General features: G+C 39.5%; 2 protein-coding genes across 3 annotated transcripts in view; one reads left to right on the forward strand and one right to left on the reverse strand.

Moving 5' to 3' along the window:
* The window catches only part of LOC132132151 (fish-egg lectin), a 132,583-nt gene extending 122,614 nt beyond the window's left edge, over positions 1-9,969 (forward strand). The window contains exons 1-6 of one of the 2 annotated variants that reach the window (XM_059544448.1): positions 8,307-8,425; positions 8,510-8,597; positions 8,703-8,930; positions 9,083-9,294; positions 9,469-9,596; positions 9,720-9,969. In XM_059544448.1, the coding sequence (XP_059400431.1) occupies positions 8,540-8,597; positions 8,703-8,930; positions 9,083-9,294; positions 9,469-9,596; positions 9,720-9,864 (771 nt within the window). In that variant the 5' untranslated portion in view covers positions 8,307-8,425; positions 8,510-8,539 and the 3' untranslated portion in view covers positions 9,865-9,969. Of the gene's footprint in view, positions 1-8,306; positions 8,426-8,509; positions 8,598-8,702; positions 8,931-9,082; positions 9,295-9,468; positions 9,597-9,719 lie in introns of those variants that run through there. The other variant, XM_059544446.1, reaches the window with a different exon arrangement.
* The window catches only part of LOC132132339 (fish-egg lectin-like), a 173,187-nt gene that overhangs the window by 63,061 nt on the left and 97,917 nt on the right, over positions 1-12,209 (reverse strand). The window lies entirely within an intron of this gene.

Here is a 12,209-nt window from a genome sequence, read left to right on the forward strand (position 1 = left end):
TAGCCTAAGTCAAAGGAGAGAAGAAAAAGAATCAAATTCGAAATAAAAGACAGGAATGAAACACGGGAGAAGTAGTAGCTGGTTTTCACCACAAGGTGGCGTACTCCCTCTCTGTGATTAACCTGGTGAACAGAAAACTTAATTTAAATTAAAAATTCAATCTGAATAATATCCTATAATAACCAATGATAACAGTAAGGTATCATTAATAATTATGAAATTAATCAAAAAGGGTAAAAGTAGACATTCAATTCAAAACAGAATTGAAAAGAGAGCAAAGAGCTGTTAGTCGATTTAACAGGAGACTGCCACTAGATGGCTTACCTTCTAAGTGGGTCAATCAGTGGTTGACCTGAAAAATCTAGATTTCCACTATTAAACAATTACATTTTAATTCAAATCATGTTTGAACCAAATTCAAAGTAAATGTAAACAATCAAAGGGAGGGAAATTTTTTTTAACCTAAAATAATATTTGCACGAGCAAAGCTGTAAATGCAAATAATTGTTGCGAATTTAGACAGCTAATTCAATAAATCACAGGGAAATAGATTAGCAATTAGAGCGCATTATCTGAAACGGCCCGAGATGGCGTATTTGCACTCATGCAAGCTGCCATCAGAAGGCAGGGCGTAATTTTGAACTTCTAAACAAAAGACCCCCTCTGGTGTTTAGTAAGCGGAATTACAGCCAATTTAAATATGACTTAGAATCTGATCGTTTGTCAGGCTGATTTTCTGCATCAAAATCACAACTAACAAACAGACAAAGGTTTTACCTCTGCGGTGCTATATTAAACAGAGCGTGAAGGAAGGATCCGTTCACTGCCAAACACACAACTGTTAACAACAGGAATTTTCCATCTGTTGACTCCCATAAACATATATCAAAATAGCACTTATGATTTAAATGTTTTAGGTTTAAAATCGGGTAGCTAAGCCAATTTTAGACCGGGAGTTTTTATCGTTTATTTTTGAATATCACTGTGGTTCACCACGAATTCAATAACGATATTTAATAAGCAAGGCCTTTTTAACTGAATCAGAGGAACATCGCTCATGTTCAGATTTACATGTTGCAACTAATAAAAGATTTCTTCATCTTTTATTCATATTAAAATGTTCTCACTGCAGAGAGATCTTGGTCTTTCTTAACAGTAGACTTTTAACATTATACTGCAGTTTACTATTAAATTAAATAACAGTGACTATACTGTTAAGTTTCTATAAACGCCTAACGTGCTGACTGATCAGCTTTTTGCCTCAGTCAGTTAAGAGTGAGTTCGCATCTTGCGACTCATCTCACAAGTACATAATTTCATAGCGCGTGCAGAAATTATTATTAACCATATACACAGATTGAACTGGATTGCTCACAAAACGAAGTTTGAAATGCACGCGTTATCTCCACCAAATAATATGTAGCCGCACTGGGTTGTACATAATAATTAACTCAAATGATATATAGGGAATTTGAATAATTAATCAGGAATATGATTAAAATATATATCATATTACAGTTGCATTAAAATTATTGAAGATGAAAAATAGGTCAATTGTATATATTAATAACTCATCACAAGGCACTGTAATTTACTCATTATTATTTCAATATTCTATTCTTCATATCAATTATTGTGATATCTTTTACTAGAAATTAATGTAAATCAAACGTGGTTCGTCCAGCAAACGGCCGTAAGATTGACTTATTAACTCTCAGTAACGCTATCACTTCTTATAATTCCAGGACAAATAGTTTCTGGCCATGAAACCATTCTCATGTCCTTATAAAATTTAGATTACTTAAAAGTAACAAATAAGCTTTGTAGCTAAGATCGACATTTCATTGACTTTGTAACATGAGCAACTTAGACAATCTGGAGTATATAGAATTTAATAATTGAACTAATAATACATCAAACTACGATTTATACAGAGTAAATACGCGTACGACAATATAGACAGTAAACTTTGTACAAGACATAACGGAATCCAAATGAGGGAGAGAGAGAGAGAGAATGAGTGAGAGAGAGACTGAGTGAGAGAGGATGAATGAGAGAATAGGCGTGATCACAGAATTACACGCTCAGTTATGCAAACTCACAGACAGTAACCCTTGAAAGACAACAACGAATCAAATCATAGACAAACTTTAAGCAGCATTTAAATCTCCATAGAGAATGATACTTGCATGGTTCTCTTTGTGTATGCGAAAGACGAGCGTGCGTGCAGCGTGCGTCGGTCTGGGCGTGTTCTCTCGTGTCTTCTGGGGCGAGCGGACTCGCGCGAAGTTTTGAAGGTTCAAAGAAGTGATTCAGAGTTCTTTCTCGTAGGGAGGCTAATATGAGAGTAAAACTTAGTAAAGAAAAGAAACGAAAAGGAAAGAAATAAAAGCTCCCAGAGGAGCCATGGAAATGGCTGTTCTTTCAGATGAAGTGCTTTTCGAACTTTTCGTGTTAGTCCTTTTATAGAGGGACTTGGTTCACGCCTCTGTTTGCGCGAACAACCAATGAATGTCCAAAGATCTGAAGCGGGAAAAGTTCCCTTGTCTCTGGGGAGACAACTACTCGAGTGAGTTATGGTACAGTCGAGTTCAGCAGTTTTATTCCAGCAAGTTGGTAATTCCAGAATAATACATTTTACTGTAGTTTCCTATTTATGAATGTTTGATTCAAAGCAAAACGGTTAAGTAGATACCAAACACGACAGATAAAAGTATACAGAACACAAAGTTACATTTCTATGTAGAACTACACACCTTTAAAGATTAACACACGATAAAATTGTGGATAGTCCAATTTTTGATTATGGAAAACATCTAATGCACCAAAAAGCAATACTTAATACATTTAGAATACATTGAGAAAATAAAAGGGTACTATTCTCTTTTCTAAGAGTTAGCTTTCCTGTCCTGTTTGGTAGGTCATAAAGTTTTACGACCTGGGCAGGGGGGTAGAATTACAACTCATGATTCTATTTGAGAACATTAAAATTAGGAGAAAAATTTCCAATTTATAAATTAGCAACTTGTGATCCTCACATAACAAGGATTAACCATTTTATGCAAAGCAAACCTATTCAAGATACATATTATTAAGGACTTATATAAAGAGCATAAAGAAAAGTTCATTTGTGTGTGTGTGCTTAGGAATGTGGGTGTTTTGTTTCTCTTTTGAGGCTGCTCACGTGACTCTGGAATTTCTTGTCGTAAATAATTTAAATCCAGCCAGGCTGGCGCCAGGCCAGGCATTTAGTTTACAAAGGTTTCATTTTATATGCCTGAATTCAAAATCTACAAGTGTTAAGTTTGCATTGTTTTAGATTCAACGAACCGTGATTCATTAGTTCAGAACCCATGAATCGATGACCTGCATATCCGCTACACCTTAGTAACAATGGATGAAATGTTTAGACCCCTACTGATGATAAGTCTAGAGTGTGTCCACCTTTGTGTGTGGGTTCATGCACATGCTGAATCAGCTCAAAAGTGTTTAGAACCGTTATCATTTCTTTTGTAATTTTGTTTTCTGCATTATCTATGTGAATATTAAAATCCCCTGCAATTGCAAAACAGTCAAACTCTGAGGAAATCATTGATAACATTTCTGTGACCTCTTCAACAAAGGCTGGAGAGTATTTTGGAGGCCTGTAAATAATAATAAACAGAATGTGTGGGGCACCTTTCAGCACAATCCCTAGATATTCAAAAGACAAGTACTGACCAAATGACACTTGCTTGCATTGATAGACATCCTTAAATAGAGCAGCTACACCCCCACCTCTCCTAACAGTCCTGCAGACATTCATGTAAGTGAAGTTAGGAGGAGCTGCTTCATTTAGGATTGTTGCACTGCAGCTGTCTTCTAGCCATGTTTCATTTAGAAACATAAAATCCAAATTTATTTGTGGTTATAAAGTCACAGATTAGAAATGATTTATTTTTTAGTGAGCGAATGTTTAAAAGTGCTAACTTGATGGCAGTGCTTTGTGTCTTTACATCAATTTTAGTTTGATGCATAATAGGCCGCAGATTAGATGAGTTTGCCCTTCGGCTTGAGAAGGCCTTAGACTTTCTATCACGTGATAAAACTGAAATAGAGAAAGCTACAGGCACACTGGGTTCCCACTTGTTCAGTAGGCATTTGTGAATGTTGCTGTTATTATAGCGGGGACCCGACACATATCACTGAGAGCTTCTATCAGTTGTTTTTGGTTCACCTTCAGCAGATAGAGGGTTTGGGCCCTGGCGTTGTGGCAGTGGTCGAAGAGCTCTCGCAGGAGCAGGGACCACAGGCTTTGGTGGTTGGGGGGCCCGCCGTTTTTTTTGTTGATATCTGCGGGCTAGCAGCGAATGAGTGGGAGAGTTTAGTCCCAGCATACACCAATTCCTCCATTTTCTGTGAGAAGCACAGAAGTGGAGATGCTGGAGAGAGGGATAATGTGTCTGGTGAGATGGGCTGTGTCTCTGGTGTTTCCGGTGACTGTGATGTGTTGTCCTGGCTTCCCTGGCTGTTTTCCAGAAAGTAATCCCTGGGTGGTGAATCTTGTAGCTGTTTTGATACATCACAGTCAGTCTGTGAGGAGGTCTGTGGGCAGGGCTCAGCCGGGATAGTGTCTATCAGCAGCGATTGTTTTAACTGCATGGTGTTATCAGTGTCCTTGTGGGATATGTCAACCACATGATGACTCGGACCCGGTGTGTGTGTGCTGAATGGATTGACACACTCTGCTGAAGGATGACGGAGGGAGAAGTAGATATTGTCCTTAAACACTCTAGCACCAAGTTTGTTTGGGTGGAGGCCATCCGGTTTAAACAGTTGTCTATGGCCCCAGAAAAGATTGAAGTTGTCGATGAAATTCACTCCTTTTATATTACAAGATCTTTGTAGCCATGTGTTCAGCCCAAGCATCCGTGAAAACATATTTGTTCCCCCTTGTTGGGAGTGGTCCACTGATGAATGACTGAACTTTGAGTCTTTTAAGTGTTTCAAAGAGTTCACTGAAGTCCTTCTTAAGGAGTTCTGACTGCTCTTTCCGATTATCATTCTTCCCCACATGGATGATGTTTCGATTTGCAGTCTTGTGCTTCATCAGAATGTTCTTAAGTTCCTTGTTCACATCAGAGACCGTTGCTTGAGGAAGGCAGCATGTTGTAGTAGTCCTGCTACTAATGTTTCTGATAACAGAGTCACCCACTATCAGAGTCCTGGGCTCGGCTGCGCTCTGAGCTGAATGCCGCGGTCTGCTCGACCTTGACCGCCTGTTAGTAGCAATGTTAGCTGCTGGCTGATCAGATCCATGGTTAAACACATTTGGGCATTCCTCACCCACATTCATTAATGCCCCAGAGTGAAAACCTGACACGATTCTTTAAAAGAAAAAGAAAAGTAAATTAAAATGGATTAAAGTAATATGAAAAGGAAAAATACAACAAGTAGAACACAGTTCAGTCCTCAGCCCCAGAGTGAAAACTTGACACGATTCTTTAAAAGAAAAAGATAACTGTCACGGAAAACAAGTGAGTACACCTTAAAATAACCAAAACACAACTAACTATGAATTAGAGGAGCTGACTAACCTTACTCAAAACAAAAATGAAAACCAAAACATAAACATCCTTCTTCTCTGACCAATAACCAGGGGCTCGTTGTTTGTACTTAGAGTAAGCCAAGTTAGATGGATTTTATTGTTGATGATTTGACATGATTCAGGATTGTTAGATTCTTTGAAGCTCATTCCGGAGTTGCTGTCATAGCAACAGGTCCGTGAGCTCAAACCTGCTCGGGGGCAAGCTTAAACAAACAGCATTAGATTGAATAATTTTAAGTAAAGATGATACTGAAAGTCTGTCCCACCCACTGCTAATTTCCTACACATGTCCTTTATTAAAACAAAATATAATAATTGTACAATTATTTGGAAAATAAATACAAATGTTGCGTATCCATAATATTAGACACAAGCAGTTTTACTTATTGAAAACTGAAAATTACAAGCAGGTGTGTTTGATTTGAGATGGAGCTAAACTCTGCAGGGACAGAGGCTCTCCAGGACTCAAGTTGCCCATCATTGGTATAGAACTTACACTTTTTTATTGGCCACAAACTAAGTTCTTCTTTAAATGTAGTACTTTGACTGTTGCAAGTAGTAAGAGAAAACTGTCTTAGAAGAAGACTATTGATAATGGCTATCCCTCTGGAAACAATGTGTATTCAATGTGATGTATATTGAACCTACTTACATTACAGGTAATTTTATTATTCAGAAAAGCCCATGAAACAATACTGCACATATAAAGCAAGATTTATCATAAACAGACATCTCATCCGTACGGTAGAGTTTTATATTACTTAGATAAAGCAAATAATTATGACAAAAAACAGCTTGAGGTCATTTTTTATGCCCAATAATAAGTTTATTTTATTTTATTTTTTTATTGACTTATTTAGGGGTGAAAGTTGCATGGGCTACTATGTCAGCAATCACAAGCTGATGAAATAGAAACCACATAAACCACCTGAGGCAAAATATCGCAACAAAGTAATTTGACTGTCATTGACATGACTTTCATACTTTTATTTGAATAGTAAAATCACTCTTATTTGTATAGTAAAGTCAGTAAGAGTGATAAAAGAGTGTGACTAATGCTGTGTGCAGTATAAATACAGTATATTATGATCCACAAATACTGATAAAAATTATTTTTTGGTGAAGTAAATACTACTTAAAACAAATGTAATTTCTACATTAAATAATTTAGTTAAGGCAAGAATAAAAATATAACAATATGTCTACTTGCTTATAGATTTTATTTAATTCAATACTTAAGTTTTACTTAGAAAGACATTTTTTGTGATAGGTTAAATGTAAGGGTGTACTCACACTAGGCACGGTTGCCATGAACCGGGCCCGAGTACGATTGTCCCCCCTCCCCACTCCCCCTCTGGCCTGCACTCACATAGGGTTTCAGCATTCGTGCCGGAGCACGCTTACGTCATTATGGTGCGACGGTTTCGGGATAAACAGGAAGAGCGGCGCTCTCTGAACACAATGGAGTCCATCGCTCTGTTTTCTTTGTGGATAATTTTGTGTCGTTTGGTCCACGGTGGTCCAGAGCCCTCTCACAGCCTGTTGTTAAACAGATGTGTCGCCTTAGTGGCGCGAAAATTTTCACGTAATCGTGCTGCTCGTATGAGGAGGTTTGCAAGGTAACAGCTGAGCTTTTGGAGCGTCACAAAAACATGACGCCACGCGTCCTGTTCCATGCTCCAGTACGGTTAGCGCTCACACTGCATGCGAACCGCGCCCGAGTCCAACTGAACCGTGCTCTGGCCCAACTCTTCCAAGCGGGCCAGGGCCGGCCAATCGAGCCGCGCCCGGGCACCGTACGGAGCACTCACACTAGTCAAACGAACCGCGCTTTGGTGGTCAAACGCACTCGGGCACGGTTCAAACTGGCTAGTGTGAGTACACCCTAAAAAGATTTATAAAAAAAAATAAAAATAAAAAAATAAACATATTCACAAATAATATAATGAGATCATCAAATTAATTTTAGAGTTTCACAAACATTAATAAAATTTACAAATAAATAAAATGAGGTTTGAAAATAAAAAACATTAACTTTATTTTTGTCACAAACACAACACTGCCTAGCATTCATTCATTCAAGAAATTGTTTCAGCAAGTAAACTGATAATAAGTGATAGTAAATACTTATATTGTTACAACACCTACACCGACTCTACACCTAAGACTACCCATTACAGAAAATATCCTGCATTTTTACAATTTTTTAAAACTTTTACTTTATTTTTTATACCAGTTTTTCAAATGAGGATGTCCCCAAAGGGAGTTTTTTGGAGATTTTGTCATGTTTAGCTCACTTTTGGGTTCATATTTGTCCCCAAAATATGGTTAAGTAGGCACACACACACACACACACACACACACAAACAGGTATTCCTATCATTATAGGGACTCTACATAGGTGTATTGTTTTTTTACTGTACAATTTGCTATCCCCTTACCATAATCCTACCCCTAAACTCACCCTTCAAACAAAACTTTACAAATTTTTAGATTTTCAAAACAATTCATTCATATTACATTCCCATGTACTTGTGCCTATCTCTATTCATATTTTATCAAATGCCTAGAGCACTCAACTTGATTGGTTTCATATTTTAAAGATATGAGAAAAGTCAACAGAGTTAAGAAAGCAGAGATCCAGAAAAACAAGTCCCTGATCGTCATTTAATTTTCATAATACCTAGTAAATTTTCCCCCAGTTTAACCAGGAAACACATTCCAGCTATATAAGCTCTCCCTCAACAACATGTACACATACTGAGTGCAAGTTTCTAGTGCATCTCATCAGAGGAGAATCCCCAGTGACTGAACCAAATCCTGAACTAACAAGATAAGGTTGTTTGTTAATTACTGTCACTGTGATATTGATCATGTTTTATCCGGACTTCACTTATATGAAATAATTCTGGTTATCAACAGATTAAAAGCAACAAACTGTGTTGTGGAGCAATGAAGGTTTATCAGAGCGTCCTGCTACTCTTCTGCTGCCAGTTCCTTAACACTCTGGGTAAACAATGTTGTTGTATTTTTGTTTTACTTATTTTTTTTTACTCTCATATGTAAAAGTCTCTGTATTTGCAGTCACTGATTACTTTGCACCATGTTTTCACAGCTTTCGACTGTACTGTGATGGATGGTAACCTGAAGCAGATAGACGCTGGGTCTGGCTCTGTGGTTGGGGTGAACAATAATAATGAGATATTCATCCTGATTGATAACGTCTTCACAAAGATCAGTGGATCTCTAAAGCACTTCAGTGTTGGTCCTGCTGGTCAGCTGGGGGTTAATACAGAAAACAACATCTTTAAGTTTCAGAGTGGGGGTTTTGTTAAGCTTCCAGGTGAAGAGTTACAGAGAACAGAAATGAAGACAAGTTTAAGCAGTCAAAAATTTACATTTTTGTAAAATAGCCAAAGTCCCAAATACATAATTTTATTATGGTTCTTGTTAAACTGACTAATTTTTAATTGAACCTGTTGATTGTGTTGTAAGGGCTTCTCAAACAGGTGGATGCTGGAGGTGATCAGATCATTGCAGGTGTCAATATGTATGATGACATATTCTGTTTAAATATGGATGCTAACAACAAATGGCCATCCAGCACCACTCCTTGGGTTCAAATTGGTGGAAAGCTGAAGTATTACAGCTGTGGTCCATATAGCTGTTGGGGAGTGAACAGCAATGACCATATCTTCATCCTGAAGGTAATATCACAATGTTAAATACAAGAGCTTTAGTATGCAAGGTTTTTAAAGTAGATATCATGCAAAGGTTTGAGTTTCTGACAAAACTGAAGAAATAAAGACACTGCAAAAACCTTTTCTTAATGTGACTGTACGATGACTAACTGGATTTATGTCTCTTTTGGTCTTGTGCAGGATGTGTCGTCTAGTGTCTGTTCAGGGTCCGGCAGCTTTGTGAATATTCCTGGACTTCTGTCCATGATTGAAGTAGCAACTGATGGCAGTGTATTTGGTGTCAACTATCAAGGGAATTTATACCAAAGGTAAGCTGAATGTTCATCATATTAAAAGTTTTATGAACAAAATTATTAACTTGTCAAGCACAATAGAGTTTTAATGGAAACCAAATACTGTATTCAAGCAGACATCAATTTTGTCTATTGCAGAACTGGTGTTACTCGCTCCAACCCCTCTGGCACAGACTGGATCTCAATGGTTGCCTGTCCCTATGGCCACAAGCATGTGAGCTTTGACCTGGGAGTGCTGTGGGTCGTGTGTGTTGACGGCTCAATCCGTAAATGTACTTTATAATCTGTCACTGCAGCAACAGAGGAGCGCAATCGTTTAAAGAAAACTCAAAGTAATCAGTCAAAGTGATTGTAATCAAAGTAATCAGTCAAAGTGATTGTAATCAAAGTAATCAGTCAAAGTGATTGTAATCAAAGTAATCAGTCAAAGTGATTGTAATCAAAGTAATCAGTCAAAGTGATTGTAATCAATGTAATCAGTCATTATAAACAGAAAAAAAATTCTCTATAATTTTTTTCTCTTTTTCTCACTGTTGAACCAATAAAGCATTATGAAAGCATCTATTTCATTAGTATTGTGTTTCTTTTGTGTATTATTTGATTCTGTGGGGACGTTTAAAGTGATACACAGTACAACCATGGCAAATGTACACTAATAAAAAAGTATGACATTTATTCAAATTGTTTATGTCTTATTTCTAATGTCTGATTAGAATTTTAATACATGTTTGTCTATTTATTAACCTAGTGTATAGCCTGAATTTTTAGCTATTTTAACACATGTATTAGATCCCGCTTGCATGTGAGGAATGTTGGCTTCAATCACTTTTAATCAAAAGATATCCAAAACCAGTTAACACTGCATTTTGTCTGACATACTAGTTATGAACTGACTTTCCTGTAACCAAGAGGAAAAACTAATCAGGAGAAGAACAGGAAACAGTAGATGAAATGATTGTGCATCTTTCTCAGACTTAGTCTGAGCAGCAAATTCAAAACCTATTACCTTTCCAAAGTAAAAGCAATGGAAAATTACTGCTTCACAACATCATCATGTAACATTAAAATCCTTGAAATGAAGACATTCTCTTATCTCCAGCTAACAGTAAAAGTAAATCATATAAAATGATTCAAGTGATTATATATATATATATATATATATATATATATATATATATATATTGTCACAGGCTGAAGAATCACACAACAGGGTTTAGTGCAAAAGTGAAGCCCCGGAGGGTGTATTTATTGACAGGTGCTTCAAACTGTGATGGTGGCAGTGGTGTCCGGTGCTCGTCCTCGTTGCCACGTGATCCTGTTTGCCGGCCGGCTGAGTGCAATGGGACTTGGTGTCCGATGCTCGGGTGGCGGGCTGGTCGATCCGCAGCTTTCTGAAGGAACAAGAGACACAACATTAGTTTCTGTCGCCTGGAGATCCTCTCTCCCTGTGTCACCCTCAGGAACAACATTTATGGTCCTCTTCTCAGTCGCTTCAGCTGGGACCGATCAGCCCGCTGTGGTTGCATGCAGGTGAATCTCCCTCGTTGCCAGGGCGGCGCTGATAGGTGCCCGGGACACGGCTTACACTCCCCCCCCTAAGCGTTGTCCTGGTTCCTCGGGCGAGGGGGGAGGTGGGGGCTGGGAGAGGAAGAGTACCTCACAGACCTGCGAAAGCTGTCCACAGACGGGAGAGTCCATCCGCGTTGGCGGTTCCAGCTCAATGGCGCACATCAAAGTGGAAGTCCTGGAGCGCCAGGAACCACCGTGTCACCCGGGCATTGGTGTCCTTAGCCCGGGCCATCCACTGTAACGGGGCGTGATTGGTGACAAGGGTGAATTTCCATCCCAGTAGGTAGTATTTCAGCTCCAGGACTGCCCACTTGACGGCCAGCGCCTCCTTCTCCACTGCCGCGTACCGTTGTTCTGTTGTGGACAGTTTTCGGCTGATGTAGACCACCGGGTGCTCCTCACCGTCTTGTACTTGGGATAGTATGGCTCCCAACCCGGTGTCGGATGCGTCCGTCTGCAATAAGAAGGGACAGTTAAAGTCGGGAGCGCGCAACACTGTCTCAGACGTGAGCGCCGCTTTTATCCTCCTGAACGCTTCTTAGTGAGGTCTGTCAGGGCTGTCGCTAGGGAGGAGAAGTTAGTAAAAAACACCTGTAGTACCCAGCCAACCCCAAAAAGTCCCGTACCTGTTTCTTGGAGGAGGGCCTCGGGGCCGAGAGAATGGCTGTCACTTTTCCCTTTTGCGGACGGATCAAACCCCGGCCCACCTGGAACCCGAGGTATTTTGCTTCAGGTAGGGCGAAGTGGCATTTCTTGGGGTTGGCGGTAAGCCCTGCCCGCCGCAGCTTGAGAAGCACCCTCCGGAGCCGTAAGCTTGATGGGGTCTCAGCATGATGTCCATCATCTGCTGGAAGGTAGCCGGAGCCCCGTGCAGCCCGAAGGGGAGAACCCTGTACTGCCAGTGGCCACTGGGGGTGAAGAAGGCGGTCTTCAGTTTGGCGGTCTCTGTTAACGGTACCTGCCAATAGCCCTTGGTGAGATCGAGCGTGGATATGAACCGGGCTCTCCCCAGCCGCTCCAGCAGCTCATCGACACGGGGCATCGGGTATCCATCGAACT

This window comes from Carassius carassius, chromosome 49, assembly GCF_963082965.1.
Source record: "Carassius carassius chromosome 49, fCarCar2.1, whole genome shotgun sequence".
In the NCBI taxonomy this organism is placed as follows: Eukaryota; Metazoa; Chordata; class Actinopteri; order Cypriniformes; family Cyprinidae; genus Carassius; species Carassius carassius.